Below are 22,680 nucleotides of genomic sequence, written 5' to 3'. Positions count from 1 at the left end.
ATCTGTATTTATATTTATGTGTGTGTCTATGTGAGAGAGAGAGAGAGAGAGGAGGAGGAGGAGGAGGAGGGAGGGGTTGTGGGGTTTATTTTATTTTCTATTTTTAATTAGTTAAATACCAAAATAAACAAAGAAAATAGAAAAAAGAAATGAAAAAGGGTAAAATTGACTTTTCAAGTTTTTTTTGGACTAAAAACAATGGAAAACCTTGATTTTGGACCTTCGGTGCAAGCTGGAAACTTTTTGGACCCCATCTAAAGGTTTTCGCAAACCACAAGGACCAAATTTGCAGTATAGTCAAGTTGTACACATGGAGATAAGACTATTCGGGAGCTACGTTAGGTAATTATTTACAACTCTATATGACTTAACAACAATATAGGATCTATACATAGCAATTAAATATTAGATTTATTTAACCTTGATACTTAATACGCCCCCGCAAGATGAATGATCCATCAGAGACTCCAAGCTTGTAACGTAGATGAAGAAATGGGTTGCAACTGAACGGTTTGGTGAGCGCATCTGCAAGTTGATCAGTAGAGTTTACGTGAAGAACTTTCAAGGAACCATCAACAACTTTTTCCCATACAAAATGGTAGTACAAGGCTAAATGTTTAATGCGCACTACTAGAAAAAAGGCCTTTTACGACGCTCATTGCGCATCGTAAAACGCTTAGACGACGCGCAAATGCGCGTCAAGGAAGGCCCTGTCATAACGAGAGACGCCGCGCATTTACGACACGCAATGCGTATTATTAAAGGTGTTGTCAAGAAAGGCCATGTCATAAATGAAGATGACACACATTTTTGCGTATCGTAATTTTCTTTTTCTTTTTTTAAAGTTATTTATAAATTTACTAATTTTTAAATTAAATTTGCATTTCATGTCTCATAAAATAAAATAAAATATTATATACAAAAAATACAATCCATTACATAAAATTTAATATCATACAAATAATCGTTCAATGGAAAGATAAAACAAAGCAATAGAAGTTGTAACAAAAATTTACAAACTAATTACATACAAGAAATATGAAAAACTTGAAATCCCTGAGATTAATAGTTCTAACAAAAGCGGGCTTCACATGAGATACATACAATTGAAATCCATGGCTGCAATTCTCTCTCAACCTAACAACCAACATCATCATCTTTAGCAATCCATGGCTGCAATTCTCTATCAACCTAACAACAAAAACAACATAGATTCAATATTTTTTTAAATTGTAATAAGAATAAATGTTAGGATAATGTTAAGATAATTTTTTTGACATCCATACCTAAGGAATACAAATTAATCCCTAACCACCAATCTAATGAACTGCTTTTTGTTATTGTATATAGCTCTTCCCTCTGCAACAACCTATCAGTAACAAATAAACTAAAAACAACTCTTTTGCTTTTGCTAAACGATTTTTTTTTAAAAAGAAAGGAAATATATTGGAAAAATGGGTTTACCAGCACAACAGTTGGTGTTGCTAAACCCAATGCACATGGACAAGCAACAACCTGCATACAGTTACAAACAACAAAATTGGAAATTTTCCATGGTGAAGAGTAGCTGGTAAAATACGTGCACAATTTCGAAAAGTTCCCAAATGGGAAAAAAATGGCGAAAACTTACTTCTGAAAAGATGATTTTCCAAGCTCTCTCTAAATATAGTATACATCTAAACTTGGAAAAATTCCAATCAAAATGTGAAGAAATTCAACTTTATTATGTTTTATATTTATATTTACACAATTCATCCACAGATTATCGATATGAAAATGAAATGAGAAGTATAAGTTCTTCTAGCAACTCACTTGTTTCTAACTAATTCTTGTTACCGAGAGAACCATCCATGAAGCATATGATGGTAGTCCCCCAACAAAAGCTACACAAAACAAAAAACAACTGATTATGAAAAGAACAAGAGATAATTCAACAATTACAGTATTACCCTTTAATTTCACAGAGATTGCCAGCGACTTCATAGCTGAGAGATGTCAATTAATCCCCAGCCAACCAATTCTCAAAATGATAGATCATTAAGTATTAATTGACATTAAACGTTTAAAACACGATAAAGAGATAGAGATTCATCTTTAGAATTACATCTATATCATCAACTATTTACTCTCCAAAGGCCAATAAAAGGGTGGATCATTTGAGGATAATAAAAGTGAACTCTTGAAAGCAAGTATCTTACTGGTAAAAGCAAATCCAGATAAACTAAGTTTAACTAGCATCATGGTTCAAAAAGAGCAAACAAGAAACACAGGGAAACGTTAGGAACCAAAACTATCAACCTATTCCATACTTGAAAACAGTCTCGGAATCGGAATCACATATTGCCAGTGGACTTGAAGTGATTTTCATCAATCGATGAGTAAATCAGCCCCTCAATTACCATCCCTTCAATCGCCTCCCTATTAAAATTTCAAAACCATCAAAATATATTCTTTAATCATCATCATTACACATATAAAAGAAACAGAGGATTACCGAATCTTGTCTAAAGAAAGGCCAAATTGCATAGCAATTTCTTCTAAAGAAAGACCATAATCAACATAAAAGTCAGTAAAATATCATAAGGGTGGGAAAAAGGATACTCTTTCCTTAGCTGAAATGAGTGCACCTTCGGGCACGGTTCCATGTCCACTATATGGAGTTAACAAAAAAAAATTTTTTTTTAGTAAGCTTAGCAAATTTTGTCACCAAAACAATATAAAATAGCTCAAACATATGCACTAGTTGACTGTAATAAACCAGAAAATGCAACTCAATTACATTATAGTTCATAAGTTCATTCCTTGTCAAACTGATGTCAGGAATGCCAATAGAGCTTCCACGAATTATCCAAAAGCCTACTTTTCTTATAAAGCTCTTATGACAAACCAAGAAAGAGGTCAATTACTCCTTATTGAACCAACAGATGAAACTCAGTCTAGGGAAGATGTTAAAACAAACTTTCTTGATTTCCATTTTTAAGCTACATGTCTTAACTGTTGTAAACCTTCGATTCCTCTAAAGTCCGAAATAAATTAAGTTTTAGAGCTATTGTAATGAATTGATCTGAAACATACAAACAACTTACAAAGAATTGGAATTTCACATAATAAAACTAAAATAAACCAAACCAAACTAGACAACTTACAAATTGACTGGAAGTAGCAAATAATCCAACACTATTTTGTCAACTCCACTCAGTCCATTAACAACATATTGAACGATGAACTACCAGATCACAAAGTTAACATGACACAATAAGTAATATTTCTCATGATTAAAACTATAGAAAAGACTCTAGAAGGTTTACCTGATTTGATGGAGCAGTTTGGTATGGCTGTGTGTTAATCCGAGAACTTGGCATATGAGATTGATTACTAGTACCACTACTACCAGCTTGTTGCTTCTATATCACAGACAAACAAAAAAAAAATCAAGTACTCTATATTTTAATATCATGTGTTCAAAGTTAGAGGTAAACATCTCTATACCTGGAACTATCATTTTCACGGTCATATTTGTCCCTGCTTCTGTTGCGACTTCTCCTCCTATAGCCCATGTATTCATCTCTATACCTGGAACTACACTGGGTAAACATCAACTCCCAGCTTCTGTTCCAAAAATACCCCTGCTGCTGTTGTTCTCTGTTCTCTGTTGCTGTTGTTGTTCTCTGTTCTCTGCTGCTGCTGATGTTCTCTGTTCTGAAAAGTCCACAAAAACTTTTCAAATTCTAATTCATTTTAACTTCTTCCAAGAATTTTAAAACCACCAATGAAATATCCTAGTAGGGAATCTTATGAACAAGAGAACATTGTTTATCTAAGCATGAACAGAACTACTCATAAAACTAAACACTTCCAATAAAAAACATGTGTATATTGTTTAATTTATAGAAACAATATATGGATTTTTTTTATCAATAAGAACAAACACTAATTTAATTAACTGAGTCAAATTGTTTTCTTTTCTGTTAACCAATTGGAAAAAAAAAGATCAACGATAAAACAGAGACCACAAAACACACTTTCAAAAAAGCTTTGATTCCTTTTTCTTTTTCCAAATATTTCTGAATCATCGAAAAAATATGCAACGATAAGAAAAAAAAAAAACGATTGAACACAAAGTGAAGCTCATCATCATCATGATCATAGTTTCAAAGTAAAAAAAGAAATACAAACAAACATACGTTTCGTCCATAACAGAGAGGTTAAGAAAGATGAGCAGGGCAACTTCGTTGGCTTCCAGTGATAGAGAACGGAGCATCGACACAAGGGGTTTAATTACGACGAAGAATTGTCGGTGACACCGCTGGGAAGTCTTGGGAGTCGCCGGATCTCGTCTAAGACTGTTAGAGAGGAGGGAATCTACCGGCTGGGTCTCGCTGGAAAGTGCTGGAGAGGTGGGGCTCCACCGGCTCCCCCCCCCCCCCCCCCCCCCACACACACACACACCATCTTCTTCCCCTCTTGCTGTTACGCAGGTCCCCAAACACCCACTCGATTTGCTGCTTCTCACTTTCTTCATTCTGACAACAATTGTGTCGTTTGAGATTCCATATCACCGGAAAAAGCCCAACAGGAAGCCGGAGATCGCTGACTCCGTTCCAACCTCCGACAATCTTCCTCCTCCTCTACATCATTTCCCTGTCGAGTGCTACAGACACAAAGGAAAACAAGGCAGCAGAGTCGCTACCGCAAGTCAACCGTTACCACCCACCACCTCGTTGTCGCCGCTGCTGTGATTGGTTGTCCCCTCCATCACCGGTGCCAATCTTCCCTTCCCTCTGTCGTCCTTTCTCCTCATTTACCATCGCCAGAAAAGAAAAGAGAAGGGCAGCAACCTGCTATCGCATCTCCACTCATCGACCACCACTGCATTTGTTGAGAATCTCCGATCACCACCACCTGCTGCTGCTCTGATTTCATTTTGATCGATGCTCCCTGCCGGTGCTTCTTGACCCACTGTTCCCAATCGTGTTTCGACCCCCCTCCCTGCTGGGACAAGTTCTTCAAAAAAACCCTAGCTATTACAAAGAGGGAAACTAAAGCGGAGGAGGAAAAAAAAGGGAAGGCAGGGTTTTTAAGTTTTTGGGATTTCATTTTACCCGGATGGAACGCCCACGTGATATTAAAATTTATAAAACGACGGTCTTAGACGACGCGCATTTTATTATAGGCGTCCTCCGTGTTTTTTTTAAACACTAATTTTAAAGCACGCAAAAATGCGTGTCCAAAATCTTTTAAATTTTGCAAAATTGACATTATTTTTTAGGGCACTCACAAATGTGCGTCCTCTATCAACGAGTGTCATTGTTTGCGCGTCATTAAAGGGCTATTTTCTAGTAGTGGCGAGAATGATAAACTAGATTGGCACAGAGATAAGTAGCTTCAATGTTATCACAAATAAATATAGGTGGTTTCATACTGTTTGACACAAAGATCGGTGAGTAAGTTTTGCCCCCAAGAAACTTTTGCTGCTGCATTTGCTAGAGTCGTGTATTCTGCTTCAGTGAATTTCCATTAGATCATGTTAGAGCCCAAATAAAGTAAATAAGCGGTTGACCGCCATTTGAGACATCTCCCCAATCAGAATCAAAGAAGGCTTTAAGATCATGAGGGAAACCCTTTTTAAGATAAAGGCCATTGTGAATTATACCCTTTAGATAATGTAGCACCCTTGTAATGCCTGCCAATGAATCTCTGAGGGAGAGTGCATAAATTGGGCTAAACGGTTAACCACAAAGGAAACATCGGGCCTTGTGAAGGCCAAGTTTGCAAGGAATCCTACCAACTTTTCGATAAGGTGTGATTAACACTTGGTGACCCGTCCATGGAGTTGAGAACTATAGAAGGGTAGGGGGTAGCCACCTCTTTAGCACCATCCATATGAAACTGAGTTAGGAGATCTTGGATATGACAATGTTGAGTTAAGAATAAACCATTGGTTGTGGGAATAACTTCAATGCCAAGAAAATGGTGTAGAGGACCCAAGTATTTGATGGAGAAACAACGAGCTAATGTACCAATGAATTGGTCAAGAAATACATTGTTGTTGCCTGTGAGTACTATGTCATCAGCATAGACTATAAAAAGGCACATGATATTGTCATGATTATAGATAAAAAAGGGTACATCAACTAAGGATTTTCAAAAACCACAAGTAAAAAGGAAGGATGTCAACTCAATGTACCATGCTTGTGGAGCTTATTTCAGGCCATATAGGGTTTTTCAAAGTTTGCAAACATGTGTGGGGAATTGAGGGTGAGTGAACCCCGGTGGTTAGGTGATGAAGACGTCCCCATGGAGAGTCTCGTGAAGGAATGCATTATTCACATCAAGTTGGCATAAGGGCTTGTTGTGTGAAAGAGATAAAGATATAATGACTCGAATAGTCACAGGTTTGGTGACTGGACTAAAGGTATCAAAATAGTCTTTCCCATGTTGTTGTAGAAAACCTTTTAGCAACCAAGCGAGCCTTATACTTGGAATTGTAACATTTGGATTTTGTTTATCTCGAAAAACCATTTACAACCAATCTAATTATGGCTGTCACGTGGTATTAATTCCCATATTCCATTATGCATGAGTGCAATGAATTCTTGATCCATTGCTTTGCGTCACTCAGGGTTTAAGAGCTTGAGTGTGTGTATTGGGTTCAACAGTTGCGGGAATTGGGTGATGAATGGTGGTGTTGATGAAGGAGTCACTGGAGTATTTGGAGTTTCACTTTCTGGTGAGTACAAGTTATGAGTTTAGATAGGAAATGGAGATGGAGGGAAGAGTAGAGGGAGAATCGGTATGTAGGGTGTCAGTTAAAGGAATAGAGGATGGTGTTTATAAGATGGAGAGAAAGAGGTGATTATGGGTAATATGAAATGGGTTTCATTAGATAAGTGATTATGGAAGTTGTTTTGGGGTAAATTTTACATGGGGTAAATTTTGCACAAAATAGTTATACATAGTTGTTTTAGTTAGCCACAATAAAATCTGGCGGATTAATCAAGATGGATGAAAGAGGGCTTCTTCTCCTATCACTAAAGAGTTGCAGATGGGTGCATAGTGAAGTGAATTGGAGAGAGAGAGGGAGAGAGATATGTGGGCCTAAGTAGGATTAATTATTTTGTTTTTGTTTTTATTTAATAAGTTTAATTAAAATTAATTATAAAAATAAATAAAAAGGGTATAAAAGTCATTGTAGGTGGGTGAGAGATTATTTAAAAGTTTTGAAACCATTAGGACCATCTATAAATTTTTTTAAACTTAACAATTATATCTTAAATTTCTGAAAAGCGCAAGGACCATTTATAAAGTTTTCTATTATATATATATATATATATATATATATATATATATATATATATATATATATATATATATATATATATATATATATATATATATATGTTGAGAGGGTGTGTGTGGTAGGTTTCGTTGAGATTAAAAACAAAATAGAGATATTGAGATTCCACCTCAGCAACATATTTTATACCTGCCGCTCTAACCCTCTGGCGCACCGGCGTGACATGCGTGTTATAATCATAAGTGATTATATGGTGTTGTCTGTTCCTTTCTCCTCCGTAACCATCCCCCCCACCACAACTACCACCACTATCACCTCTGATATCATCCGACCCATCACTATCGCCTTCGTCACTTATACCACCGCTACCTCTGTCACCACCACCTATTCTGCCACCAACTGTCATAATCATATGCGATTACTCAATCTGTAAACAAACATATATGTATAATCATTTATGATTAGACATATATGTATAAACATGTATAATCATATTTGATTATACCTCTCTGTCGTATAATCATTTATGATTATGCATACCCCACTGCTGCCGGTACGCTGGAGTGTTAGAGTGGAAAATAAAAAATATGTAGCTGAAGTTGAATCTCAAGATCTCTATTTTTTTAATCTCAAGTGAACCCCATATATATATATATATATATATATATATATATATATATATATATATATATATATATATATATATATATATATATATATATATATATATATATATATAGAGAGAGAGAGAGAGAGAGAGAGAGAGAGAAAGAGAGAGGTTCATATGTTCTCAACAAATATTGTGTGGACGTATAGACCAATGCTAATTTATGAAAAAATAAATCATTAATTAAATATATAAGGGTAAATTGATAATATTGCATATATAATAAATAATATCCAAAGTTAATTTCGTATCATATCCCTTTATTTAAGAAAAATTGGAATCAGTTTGTTCATTACGCCATTACCATCGCCTTGATTTCTTCATCCATGCCCTAGCATCGCTTCCTAAACCATTGTCTACAACCCATGAACAATTAAGAACGTCGAACATATAAGGAAAAAGGGGGTTTCCGAGGAATCAACAATGAAGCCCGTCAAAGTATTGAAGTTAAGTCACACGTTAACATTTGAAGGTATACACTCTTTTATTGTAAATTTCGTCACATTCATGTATTTGTTAATTACATATAGTGTATGTTTCATAAAATGGAGTATAAAGATCTGAGCATCTGATTTTGCCCACCAATTGTTTACTAAAATGCTTGAAACAAATATATCGACCAATTTTTTTTTTTTTTGTAATCTTTGAACTGTCATATCTCTCTCATACTGGCTTAGAATGATTTGAATTTTTTTTATGCATATTCTCATGTTAGCTACAAATTAGGTTCTGAATTTGAATTGTCCTATCTCCCACATATTAGCTTGTAATTAGATTCAGTCAATTATTTGGATCAAGTGACTCGAGGATTACATTATATTAGAATAAATTAAAATTCTTTAATATTTAACACATTCTATTAGAATTTATAGTCTTATTCTTTTAGAATGTACTGGAAATTTGTAATATTTGAAAGCTGATTATGTTTTCTTTGTGAGTTTAGGTTTTGAAGAGACTATCACTAATGTGAAAAAAGAAAGAAAATACCTGAGACCAATAATGTATTCTAGTAGAATGTATTCAACCAAAATGTATAAAATGATGTTTAACAATAATATTTTTTTTTAAGAATGATTAGTGTTAACGATTTTTAATGTTTTTGATGTTTTTTTTTTCTTTTTAAAAAAAAAAAACATTTTTAGATTTAATAATTAAGAATAACCGTAATTCTTAACCCTAATTACTCATATTTTTTTTAGAATTAATGTAATTAGTGATTTTTAAAGAATAAAATCCGTTTCATATAAAATCCTTGCTTTTTTAGAAAATTTCATTCTTGATAGTATATGTTGTATAATTTGTAAACATGTTAATTATCAAAAATATCTTTAATGAAACCGTATTTCGTAAGAATAAAATCAGAAATATCTTTACTACTTTACGTCTAACAATTTATCATTTTGAAATAATATAACCGGTTATTATTAACAATTATGTTATAATTAAAACTGAATTAATTTAAAAACTGAGATATTTAAAATCAATCGAATTAATTATCCATTGACATCCAAAATTTCATATTTTAAATATAGTTAATTTTCTAAAATACTCTTATAACTAAATTTGAATGATAATATGATACATGATATTCCATTGTAATAGCATACCCTCAAAATTGTAATCATTCATTGTTTTCATCTTTTGGTCCAAAATTGTCCATTTATGCATATAATAGTTATCTAGAACACAATAACACACACACACACACACACACACATATATATATATATATATATATATATATATATATATATATATATATATATATATATATATATATATGGAAAATGTCAATAGAGAATCATAATTATCGGTTCTCCAAGGAACTAATTTTTTTTCAAGTTTTAGAGCTTATTTTTTATTGATAAAAAAGCTAAAAATATATAAATTCATAACTTAACATTATGAATTTTAAATATATTTTTTGGATTCAACGTGTGAATTTAGATTCACATTGTGAATTTGACGATTTTTTTTATCGAATTTGATATCATTGGAAAAAAGATAAAAAATTATGAATTTATGTATTTTTAGTTTAGTTTAGTTTTTTTTACGAGAAAAAATAAATTCTAAAAATTGAAAAAAAGATTCATTTCTTGGTTAATTATAGTTCCCAATTGAATCTTACCATATATATATATATATATATATATATATATATATATATATATATATATATATATATATATATATATATATATATATATAGAATTAGGTTCATATATGAATCTTAAATATTGTATGAATGTATGACCTAATATCAACCATTGATCAAATTCATTCAGCAAATGGTAAGATTGGAATTTCATATCCACTTGAAATATTATCTAAAATAAACAAACTGATATATATGGAAATCACATATGCGTTATATTTTTGAATCAGTTTCTTCCACTTCATCTTATTCGATTGGCATTTTCATCATATTCGTAAGTATTATCTTCATCCTCCATAACAATTGATGTGAAGTAAATCAAATCATATTTTTTTTTTTTACAGATTTGTATAAATTGATTTGAAGTCAGTAAAATTCAACAACGAACACTTGTCAACAAGAATCAAGAAAGCAAGAATTTCAAACAAGGTAAGAATTCGGTTTCTTTTTTCATTAAAATTTATAGGCTTTAGGTTCTCTTCCAGTTACGATCATAGGAAACAAGGTATTCGAGGTATTCATGATATGCGAATTTTAGTATCCCATTCTTAAAGAATATGATAATAATAGATAATTCTTTTTAACTCATTTATGTTTCATATTGAAATACTTTCTGAATTATTTAAATGTGCTTATTTGTCTAATAATGCATAAAGAAATTTGTTCTAAATTGTTAACAATTTGTTGTCGTTTTTTGGTCAAGTTATACTTTTGAAACTACTATTCTTTTAGAATCATTGTATCAGATTGAACAATTAAGTAGTTATTTTTAGTATGTTTCAAATAAATACATATTCTTTTGAAATATATGTTGTTCATCCTTTTCATGTGATTGAGATGATTTGTTTAGATATTTATCCGTTCTACAAGACTTTTTAATAATCAAGTTAATTATTTGTCTATTCTAAAAAACTCAATGCATTTGTTGTGAAAGTGTTTCTGTCAAGAACCAATTATATAATATATGTTTTGTTGTTTTGGTTGTTTGATTTTTAGTTAATATTTCTTATAGAATTATTAATACCATTTTATTTCTTGCTAGTAATCTAACATTTATATAATATATATTACAGTGTACTAATCCATTAAAGAGTATGGAAGTCATTTGTGGTGATGCTGTGTTGAGGCCTTTCATTGGACACAAGAAAGAAGAGCATAATAAGTAGGTTGTGGATATAGAGAAACCAAATTATAGTTAGAGCACATGATGAGTGAATCACTGAATGTGGTTATCGGAAGATATGGAGCTATTTCCATTTTTTGGTGATTCTATGTTGTCTTTTGTCCTTTTTTTCTTATTTTCTTTCCACTCCTATCATTTCTTATATTTCTGATTGTATTGATTGTATAACTAGTTCTTCTTGTACAATAATTTCTACAATTAGTAATTCTTGATTAGCTTTCAGTTGTAGCTTCCGGTTGTGGTGCAATTACAACAACTTCTATCAATGAAAACAAGTTAATACATTAGTATCAACTTAAGTGAATTTACGTTAAAAACTTAAGTATACAAAACCATTGTAACAAAGCACCAATTCTTTGAGAATATATTCCGTTGAACTAACACTTTTTAAACAATATAGTTTACAAGAATGCATGACATTTAAGTCAATAATAACTACAACCATTTAGTCACTCCTGGTACTAAAAAATCCATTATGAATGAATGTTTTTGTAATTAAGTTTGGTACAACCATGAAGATTATTATCGATCCAACAACTTTGTAAGAATAATTTGTACTAACACATAATTTCTTCAAAGTACTCATTACCTAGTAAGCTAAATAGCAAAATACTAAACACTTGTACTAAATCATTGTACTAAACCAAGAATTTTGCAAGTATACTTTTGTAAGTAAGCCATGTACAACCAAACTATTATACTAACCCATTACCTCTAATAGATTTCATTTTACTATAACTAAAAAAAATCTGAATAGATTGTAATAAACCAATAATTCTGATAAAATTATTTTGCAATTAAGCTCTATATAACCAAATCCATTGTGCTAAACCTGCAATTCTTAGACAATTCATTGTACAAGCCCAAAATTTCTTTGAATATTTCCTGCATTCTTAGAGAATTCATTGTACAAGCCCAAAATTTCTGAATATTTTCTGCTACTACTAGGAAAATTAGGACACATTAACATGTTCATCAAAATGCGCTTAAGGTTTAAAAAAAATATTTACAAATCCTATCTTGTTAAAAACAAATTTTATAACCACGTTATAAAAGAATACATTACAAAAAAAAAAAAAAAAAAACATCTCATTTGACAAAAAGCTTATTCCATTATCTATTTTTAAACATATAAAGAATACTCAAATTAAATTCTACAAGAATACATATACATTCTTATAGAATACTAGGTAATAAACATTCTATTATTTCATAATCACCCATTACTATTATAAAAACGAGCAACATTAAAACTATTCACCAAACTTAGATTAGAATTCAAAAAAAGACCTTATCTTTAGAAACCCTAACTTCTTATTAACCTTGTTGCAAACATTCTGAAACCAATTGACTAAAAAAATACGGATGGTGGAGCGACAAAATAATCATTATTGTCTTCATCATCCAACCTCAATAGTACATCTTTTGTGTTTTTGAACCTCGATTTGAAGGTCGCTCATAATCATGAATTGGAACGTCTTTTCATACTTTGTCGTCGATTCTATGCTTCAATTCTAAACCCTCATTAATTGTTGATCTATGTTTACAATGTTCATAGAATTAATACGATATTATTTATAATAGCTAATTGACTTTTTTTTTTTTGGGAAATCTCATCTTTAGATGATCATATCAACACCACTCTTCCTTAATCACATGAATTGATATTAGGTGTTAGAGTGAAAGAATCGGGTTGTACGCATATAACATGCCAACTCCCTTTTTTTAAAATAGATGAATAATGAATCAATTGTCCCTATTGATGTTTTTTAAGACATTTAATTAGAAATTAAAAAGAATCATCATTAAAAAACATCGATTCTTTGCCTCCTTGATTTTCTAATCTAACGATCCAAATTAAGTCATACATTCACACTATATTTAACGTTCACATTTAATCCTAACCATATATATATATATATATATATATATATATATATATATATATATATATATATATATATATATATATATATATATATATATATATATATATATATATATATATATATATATATATTGAAATTAAGATTTTTGCTAAGGTATAATACATAAGTTGTAATGTTAGTGGTAACAAAAATAAAAAAATGTTGGCATTGCACTATAAGAGTGGTAATAATAATAGTCGATATGATCCAAATGTATTCATCGATCTGGAAGAAAGAACATATCATTCCACTTGGTTGAAAAAAAATGAAGAGTCCAATAATTAGAAAAGTATAGTCGACATACAGATACAAATAAAGTATAGTCAAACTTTCTACTCGTTTTGTACTCATTCTAGGCAACTAACTTTTAAATTACCTTACCTTCCAAAACGACAAAAAGAGGAAACTATAATATGAGAGTGCAAATTTTGTGTTCTATATAATTTAAGATATTTTTAGTAAAAGACATGAATTTTTAAACTCTATTTAATAGATGATAGTAATATAAAAACTTTCATTCAAACAAATATAATTCTAATTACTAAATTTCTTTGTCGCGTGAAACTATGTGGTCATCTAGATAAATGACATGTAAATATATGGATTCAATTAATATTAGACCAATCAAATTCAAATAGAAGTAGGGATGGCAATGGTACGGGTATACCGGGTTTCGTGTTCCTCATCCCCATACCTGAATCCCCATCCCCATCGGGGATTAAAAATCTATCCCCATCCCCATCCCCAATGGGTAATCGGGGATTTTTTCCCGTTACAAAGTTTTGAACTTTTATGAAAAATAACTCAAAATTATATATTAACCAACAAACAAAAACTAACAAAACTAATATAAAACACTATAATCACTGAATGTCTTCAAACACGAACAATAACATTCAAGGTTACAGATTAAATCATTCTTCGCAAAAAAAGACATAAAAAAGTCTTCCCAAAACTATACATTTGATTGTTAGAAAACCTTATTTATTCTAATGAACATTTGCTTATGCATTATTAAAAATAAAAACATCAATATTATATATATATATATATATATATATATATATATATATATATATATATATATATATATATATATATCGGGTACCCATCGGGGTTGGTTTCGGGTACGGGTATGGGTACCCGACAGGTAAAACCATCCACATCCCCATCCCCGCTTTTTATATTCGGGTAATACTCATCCCCGTCCCCATCCCTGGTCAACTCGGGGATTTACCCAGTCAACTCGGGTTAGGGTTTCGGGTACCCGTTCAGTACGAGTTTTTTTGCCATCTCTAAATAGAAGGTGAAAAGATGCACTCTTCATCTCTTTGAATTGAAAAACTAATTGTTTTAAAAATTATAGAAACTAATTTAAAAAGATAACAAAGTTTCTAAAATATACAAAAAAGACCATTGTTGTTTTCTTAGTACATAAAATACAAATGAACCGGTTATTGTAGGTAACCATTAGGTTATCTGGCTTTTTAAAATGTTCAAAAAATATCATTATTGTATTTTTAGTACACAAAATATCATTGAAGTGTGCTATTTGTACACAAAATACCAACGAAGTACACATGTGTTCAACTAAAAGTTTAGGGTAACCGTTACTTTGTAAATGGAAAAATAACTTAAAAGTGTAACGAAGTTCTCAAAGTTTTCAAAAAATACCACATTTTTTGTTCACTTCGTTGTTGCCGGATTATATAGAACACGGTCATCGGAGATCATGCACCATTATATCAATTCATAACAGTCGTGTAATCTCTTTCATTCCCTCACTCGATCGTTCTTGTGGTAATATGAAAAATAAGTGGGTAATAATCTTAGTTAAACATTCTTGCTTCCCAGTCGCATTATGTGTCTCCAACCTAAAACACACACACACATATGTTATATATATATATATATATATATATATATATATATATATATATATTATACATCAAGGTTAGCCGTTCATTAGTGTTACGACAAAAGAGAGACACAAAAGAGAAACAAGTGTGATGTTATGTTAAAAGAATTCATAAATATGGATGTAAAGAGTAGGAGTTGCGTTTAATTCTCTGGGCCAGTGAGCGAGAAAGGGATGACTAGGAACACTCAGCGTCATGTAGCTGATTTGATGACGATTTGTAGTCAAAGTAGAGAGAAATATATTTGTTGGAGCGCTTGAACGACTTGCATCGTAATTGATTGGTTCTTAGTTATATGTTTTTTTTAACAATTGTATTTAGATACAAATTGATCAAGTGAGAGAATGAAATAGAGTGCATAACTGGTGTGAACTGCTATGACAAATAATCTCTGATGAATGTGTTCTATATAATCCGGAAACAACAAAATTAACAAAAGGGGCTTTGAACATTTTAGAAACTTTAATGGTATTTTTTGTACTAAAACATGTACTTTGTTGGTATTCTGTGTACAAATGATATACTTCAATGATATTTTTATACTAAAAAAACAATGATATTTTCCGAACATTTTGGAAACTTCGTTACCCTTTTAAGTTATTTTTTTCGTTTACTAAGGTAACCGGTTAACACAATATTTTATTTACTTCATTCGTATTTTGTGTAAAAAAAATATTTTAATGATATTTTGTGTACTAAAAAGAAAACAATAATTTTTTTTGTATATTTTAAAAACTTTGTTCCATTTTTAAATCATTTTTTCATTTTAAAATTATATGCATGTTGGACTTTGTTGCAGAGTTGCAACTTGCACGGCCTATGCTATCTGCAAACAAACCAAAAATTATAAATGCAAATAATACGAAGGTGTAAACACATGTTAAACACATGTTAATTATTCATATTTTTCCATTTTGTCACTTATTTGATTTTAACTTTTCATTCAAACAAAGCCAAAATTTTATTTTGAACAAGAATGAAACCAACCACATGTGTTTTTTTAGTTGATTTGACGATATATAGAACACTTATTGGCCTTTTTTTTTTTTTTTTTTTTAAGATATTAAAATACAGATGATCATCAGCAAATTCTTATGATACTTGTGAGAAAATTCCTCATTAATTCTTATACTTTACATGCTTATAAACCTTTTCAAGTTGCATTGTGTTTTAGAGAATTCACAATGAAGAATTTAATAAAAGAGTTAGAATTGCCATTTAAGTTCAATATATCATTATGAAGTATTACATTCATATTTAATGATAATGATACTGGAGAACCTTTCAAAAAGAAAAAAATGACATTTTTGTAACTTCTAAATACATATTTATATATGTTTTGTTGAACTTTGTCGAGTTCAATAAATTATAAAAAAAAAAAAAAACTTGATAGAACTGTATTGCATATAAAATGGTAATGTGTGAATTCGATGAATTCAACACATTGTGATGTTTTTACTGTCGGTCCTGAAAAATGAAATATTTTTAAAGGCCCAGGATGGATAAAAAAAAAAGGATCCTTATCTTTATTATAATTTTGTATTTTTAATGAAAAAAATTGGACACTGTGCAACTGCCCACTTTGCCCCCCTCTAAGTCCCCCATGCCTTTACACTTAAGAGATCATTTAATCACAAATAATATTAATAAGTTTACAATAGGGAAAATGACTTAAAAGCCCAACAAACTTTCCAAACCATTCAAAAAATCTCAATCATGTTTTGTCTGTTTAAAAAAAATCCAACGAACTTAACTTTTTGTCTAAAAAGTCCAACAAAGTTCCAAACCGTTCAAAAAATCCCAATTTTGTTTTGTTTAAGTTCATTGGGTTTTTTTTTTTGAATAGTCAAAACATAGTTGGAGTTTTTTAAACGTTTTGGAAACTTTGTTGGTCTAACAAATCATTTTCTCGATACGGTAATAAGCCACGTCATCTATTTCTTTTATTTGGTTTTCAGGAAAATGTAGCTTAGTTGAGTTTTTTTAGATAAAATGTTAAATTCGTTGGTTTTTTTTGAACAAACAAAACATGATTGAGAGTTTTTTGGCTTGTAAATCATTTTCCCTTTACAATATATATACTTATACACAACACTAATTAGCAAAATTTCCGAAGTTGGATGAGCATTACCAATTATTTTTATTTTTGAAATAAGAAATAACAAGATTCGGTCACTTTCACGAATTTCAATCTAATTATACAAATCAAAGATTGATTAATGTTGCGAAAGTGCACCATAACTTCGCATTAGAGGAGCCGGTGCCGGCGATGGAGTATCCCATTGAATGTTGGACGCCTCCAACTGATTACCAGAATACACTTTGGAGCAAGGTACATATCTGAAAGATTTTTCATAAGCGCAAGAAGGAGGATTCAAGAAGAATTGAGCACAATCGGCTTTCGATCTCTGATTCGGGAGATAAAAAATGCAGTTCATCTTCACATCAAGAACACCTTTGTTGATCAGTTCCCGACACTTGGGCCCAACCCAAGTGAAATAATTATACGATGCAGTGAAATTCGTCAGTTCCGTTAGGTTGCATAACGGCTCCGGAACTCCGTTGTAGAACTTATTGTTAGCCAAGTTCAGAAGCTCCATTTTCTCTAAGCACTGAAGCGAGTATGGGAGTGGACCAGTTAACTGGTTGAATCCAACGTCTAACACGGTGGATTTCTTCAAAAGTCCGATTTCATATGGCAAACAACCGGTTAGCTGGTTGTTCAAGAAAAGAACCTCCAGTAGGGTGTTGGAAGCTTGACCAATGCTCCGAGGGATTCCACCGACGAATTTGTTGTTAGCCAGGGTGAGATAAAGCGCCGGCGTGGAGCCAAGGTTTTCCGGGAGTGTTTGCTCGAAATTGTTGTTGTTGATGAAGAGCAAGTCGAGGCCGAGAAGGAAGACTTGTGGAGGAACAACGCCAAAAAAGGCATTGAACCTGAGGTCAAGGAATACTAACTTGGTGGCTTGGAGGACTTGGTTGGGGAAGTTGCCGGATAAATTGTTGTTACTGAGGTCGAGCTCATATAAGTAGCGGAGTGTGCCTATATCGGTGGGTATGGTGCCTGTGAAGTTATTGGAATTTGCATGGAAAAACGCGAGGTCTTTTAAACCGCTTAGGAATTCATTGAGGGTTAGATCTGGGCCATACAAATTCCTGTTGTTGAGGTTGACGCCGGAGATGGTCTTTTGTTTAACATCCGGTACAGTGTCGCAAATGAACCCTTTGTAATCACTGCAAATATTGCTGCCTTCCCATGTTTTCGTAATGCCTGTTGGATCGATTGTCACTTTCTTTTTGAAGGCTTGGATGACGTCATAGTATCCTCGTAGTAGCTCGCTCTCGAAACCACTGATGATTGTGGACTTGGTGATGGTGGAAGTGGAGATGGTGTTGGTGTTGGTGGTGATTGTGGACTTGGTGATGGTGGAGGTGGTGGTGGTGTTGGTGTTGGTGGTGATTGTGGACTTGGTGATGGTGGAGGTGGTGGTGGTGTTGGTGTTGGTGGTGATTGTGGACTTGGTGATGGTGGAGGTGGAGGTGGTGTTGGTGTTGGTGGTGATTGTGGACTTGGTGATGGTGGAGGTGGAGGTGGTGTTGGTGGACACGGAGGGGGAGGTGGAGGAGGGCAATCTTGATATTCCGGCGGTGGTGGCGATGGAGACGCAGCAGCACCACCTATGATTATCTCAAGTGTTTCTCTAGGAGTAACAGCTTCGCCAATAATAGCAAAGAGATGAGTGATGCAAATCAAGAGTAGAATTACATGAAGGCCGCCCATCTCTGATCAGAGGACGTTCAGTGGAATAGAAAAAAAAAAGATAACGAATTAATTTGATTAAAATAATAGAGTCATGGGCATAATATTGATGTAAACTTGTCTATTTCCTCATTTGTTTCCCGAAATGTATAATTCATAAAAAATGACAATTCGCCAGCCATAAAGTATTGGTTCAGCTGATAACGTTCTAGCAAACAAACAACACTTTAATTTGAAAGTTGACGAATGAAGGTATAATTTGAAATTAAGATTTGAATTATTTGTTCATTATTGATTAATTCTTTGTTAAGTTGATAGTGACTCTACGGCCATTGGTCTTGCCACATTCGAAGTAGGGGGTGATATTGATAAATCAACAGGGTTTAATCCTAGTGTAATTTAATAATTGTTTTATGCATACATGAGAAATTATACATAAAAAATCAACATATATTCATACAATTTGTATTTGATACGTTTGTTTCATTGCAGTGGATACGGTGAAACCTCTTAATAAAATATAACAATTATGCATAACAATGTTATATCATTTAAATCTATAGATGTAGTTTTCAAAAAAAATAAATAGTTTTAGCATTCAAAAAAGGCTTAACGACACAACTTTTTATCCGTTTGCTTTTTCATTAGTTGTATGATGATAACTAAGTTTTATTAATAAGACATTTGTATTTAGGAAGTAAAATGTATACGATAATAGATAACGATAAGTCTAAGGTTGGAGACATGTGGATAACGAATGATGATATGTTTCATCTAGCTATTAAGATAGACCATCATTTTAAATATATATATATATATATATATATATATATATATATATATATATATATATATATATATATATATATATATATATATATATATATTAGTGACGGAGCTAGGGTTAATGTAAAGGGGTATCCTGAAAAAAAAAATCGTGTAATATATAATGAGAAAAAAATAAAAATTGCAATTTATTAGATATAAAGTTCAACTTCTATAACAAAGTTACGTTTTAAAGTTCACCTCTCCGCTCTTTCATTTTACGAAAACGAGTAATTATATTTTCAGTCTTAACATTCTCTAGTCCTTCCTTTTCTACACTACAAATCAAAGCACCATTCATAAAATCGTCACCTATTCTATTACGCAAATTGGTCTTCAAAAACTTCATTGCAGAAAAACATCGTTCAACGGTTGCAGTTGCGACAGACAAAACCAAAGTTAGTTTTAATAATCTATAAACCAAAGGAAAAGAGAGGTGCTTCCCGGTTTCCACCAACAAAAACGATAGAGGTTTGCAATTCCCTTCAAATTGAAAAATCTCTCATCATGGAGCAAAGAGTGATAAAAGATATTAAGTTGCGCCATTTCTGAATGGTTAAAATCCTTTTTGTATATCTCGCTTAACTTTAACAACTTTGCTTTATCAAAACTAGATAATGAATCACAAGGACTCAAAGCCGCCATGTTCTCCATCAACTCCGTGCCAACTTCACTAAATCTATCCTCAAATTCTTGAATTTGCATATCTAAAACCGTGTTAAAAATCACAACTTCAAAATGATGCTGATTAGTCTTATTGGCCATACGCTTTTGTGGGGTAATATAATATTCTACATGTCCACAATTCCAATACTATGTTTTTCACAAAAAGAGCACACCTTGTTCCAAATTTGCAGAAACCCATCTTTTCTTAAAACTAGTAATGTTTTTTTTTTGTCCCTTTTACTAACGAAGTCGCTTCCAAAATATCTTGCTCTTTTTTTTAATATGCTTTGACAAAGTATCGTTGAGGCATAAAATTTCCAACATCAAGTGTAAAAGAAATACAAAATCAAGTGGTTTGAAATATGATAAAATACCCTTTGTTTGATTACGGTTAGATAAAATAGACCCCTCCTCTTTGACATATTTAAGGACTGCAACAACTTTTGCAAACAAATTCAGCAAACTTACAATTGACCCCATCTAGTATCTCCAGCCCGAACAAGAGAAATCTCTTGATTTAACCCTCTTCTTGTTTTAATTCCACCAATACCAATTTCGGTTGGCACTCTTTCTTTTTGCATCTCTCGTATATATCATATCTTTTCTCTTATAAGACCCACAAACGATAGTAACCACCAAACCTAGTTGTTCAAAGAATTCATCAACATCATCATGTTTCTTTGCAACCGCCACAACCACTAATTGAAGTTGATGCGCAAAACAATATATATAATGTGCATAACTGTTTTCATTTAAAATCAAAGATTTCAAATCGTTGAATGCACCACTCATATTACTTGCACCATCATAACCTTTCCCCCTCACCTATATATTTGAAAAAATTAATAAAAAAATATAAGACATAAAAATAAAATTAATATCATGTTAAAGGAATAAATATTTTACGATTTCTCACTTGATCTATAGTCAAGTTATTGTTGGAAAAAACGGTATCGATGGCGGCTTTAAGAGTCAAAGATGATGTATCCAACACGTGAACAACTTCGATAAATCTTTCATTTACAATCCCAAGTCTATCAATATATCTCAAAACTATAGTCATTTGTTCTTTTTTGGAAACATCACTAGACTAATCAACTAATATACCGATTACCAAACACATATTTACCAATTTCATCACAAAAAGACTTGATTATCTCTTTTGAAAAGCAATTGACAATATCTTTTTGTAGCGTCGGAGAAGTCAACTTTTCATCATCTCTAATAAAATATAAGACTTCAACAAAAAGTCCTTTATTATCATACTTTTTCGTCTCATCATGTCCACGAAATGGTAATGCATTTTTCTATACGGATTGTAGCACGTTATCAAATTTCATAATTACTTTGCTCAAGTTCCATTTGCTTATGCAAAACTTCACCAATAGATTGGTTTTTTCTTAATTACAAATGACACTTTTCTTCAGCCTTATGATGAGAACTATGAATCTCACCCATATGTTTCGTGAATGATTTATTTTTATTCCAATTGTCAAAGCCTTCGGTTATAAAAGCATCTTTTCCACCTTGACCCCTACCATGTCTCTAAACAAATAGCAACAAAAACAATATGCCTTTTTTTTAATACTATACTCTAACCATGGAAATTCCGTAAATAATTCCACAACAAAACGTCTTTGCTTCTCACCAAATAAAGTAAATTCAAAATTATACCCCTTTGGTTGACAAGGTCCTTTAATCAAATATGCCATCCTTATTACATCCCTTTGATTAGGATTATAAGATGTAATCTTTGGCCTCTCCCCAGGTCCGAAGGAAGATTATTCAAATCAAAAGATTGTGACACTTTTGGTTTTTGAGTATGCTCATTAAATTGTGGTTCTTGTGGTTTTGAAATAGGTTCATTAGATTGTGGTTATTGTGGTTTTGGTGTATGTTGATTAGGTTGTGGACTTGTGTACTTTCATTAGCCTTATTATTTTTTTTTTAAAGTTCCTTCACCATTGTTGTCTCCAACATCTATTTGTTTTTAGAAAAAAATGTTAGTAGCAACCTACAATCAAAATATATCAACAATCAACTTTAATTCTATAACTTGACTTAAAGTTCTAACAACAAAAATAATCACTAATTATTGACCCTAAGTCTCTAATTTAACAATCCTAATTGGTAATTTCTATTTTTTCAACACAATGCCAAAAAATTGAATTTCAATTAAACAAAAAATAATCACAAAATTTTTACTTACTTGCTTCATTATGCACAACTATGATAAAAAATCACCCACCACTAGCCACTGGAGGATTTCGCCGGAAAACA

General features: G+C 31.9%; 1 protein-coding gene, 3 long non-coding RNA genes and 1 pseudogene across 5 annotated transcripts; all 5 read right to left on the bottom strand.

Moving 5' to 3' along the window:
* Window positions 1-1,042: 1,042 nt before the first annotated feature.
* LOC144998464 (uncharacterized) lies at window positions 1,043-1,721 on the bottom strand. 2 transcript variants are annotated; one of them, XR_013660337.1, is made up of 4 exons: window positions 1,631-1,693; window positions 1,465-1,515; window positions 1,287-1,369; window positions 1,043-1,191 (listed from the first exon to the last, which is right to left on the bottom strand). It is a non-coding gene; the product is annotated as an uncharacterized LOC144998464 (long non-coding RNA). The 2 variants fall into 2 exon arrangements; XR_013660336.1 differs by having other exon boundaries at window positions 1,465-1,721.
* A 9-nt stretch (window positions 1,722-1,730) lies between these two features.
* Window positions 1,731-3,228, bottom strand: LOC144998465 (uncharacterized). The gene is made up of 3 exons (XR_013660338.1): window positions 3,147-3,228; window positions 2,495-2,650; window positions 1,731-2,418 (listed from the first exon to the last, which is right to left on the bottom strand). It is a non-coding gene; the product is annotated as an uncharacterized LOC144998465 (long non-coding RNA).
* An 86-nt stretch (window positions 3,229-3,314) lies between these two features.
* On the bottom strand, window positions 3,315-4,404 carry LOC145045391 (uncharacterized). The gene is made up of 3 exons (XR_013681814.1): window positions 4,185-4,404; window positions 3,490-3,699; window positions 3,315-3,404 (listed from the first exon to the last, which is right to left on the bottom strand). It is a non-coding gene; the product is annotated as an uncharacterized LOC145045391 (long non-coding RNA).
* Window positions 4,405-17,282: 12,878 nt separating this feature from the next.
* On the bottom strand, window positions 17,283-18,988 carry LOC145047398 (uncharacterized protein At4g06744 pseudogene; annotated as a pseudogene).
* Window positions 18,989-20,139: 1,151 nt separating this feature from the next.
* LOC145046529 (uncharacterized) lies at window positions 20,140-21,941 on the bottom strand. The gene is made up of 5 exons (XM_078994816.1): window positions 21,927-21,941; window positions 21,508-21,707; window positions 21,317-21,434; window positions 21,042-21,225; window positions 20,140-20,525 (listed from the first exon to the last, which is right to left on the bottom strand). Exons 1-5 carry the CDS (start codon window positions 21,939-21,941, stop codon window positions 20,140-20,142), a joined length of 903 nt encoding a protein of 300 aa, XP_078850942.1.
* Window positions 21,942-22,680: the final 739 nt, after the last annotated feature.

This window comes from Lactuca saligna, chromosome 5 (genome assembly GCF_052625555.1).
Source record: "Lactuca saligna cultivar CGN05327 chromosome 5, ASM5262555v1, whole genome shotgun sequence".
NCBI classification, from domain to species: Eukaryota; Viridiplantae; Streptophyta; class Magnoliopsida; order Asterales; family Asteraceae; genus Lactuca; species Lactuca saligna.
Note: the sequence above shows the minus strand (reverse complement) of the source record. Positions and strands in the feature narration are given on the sequence as shown.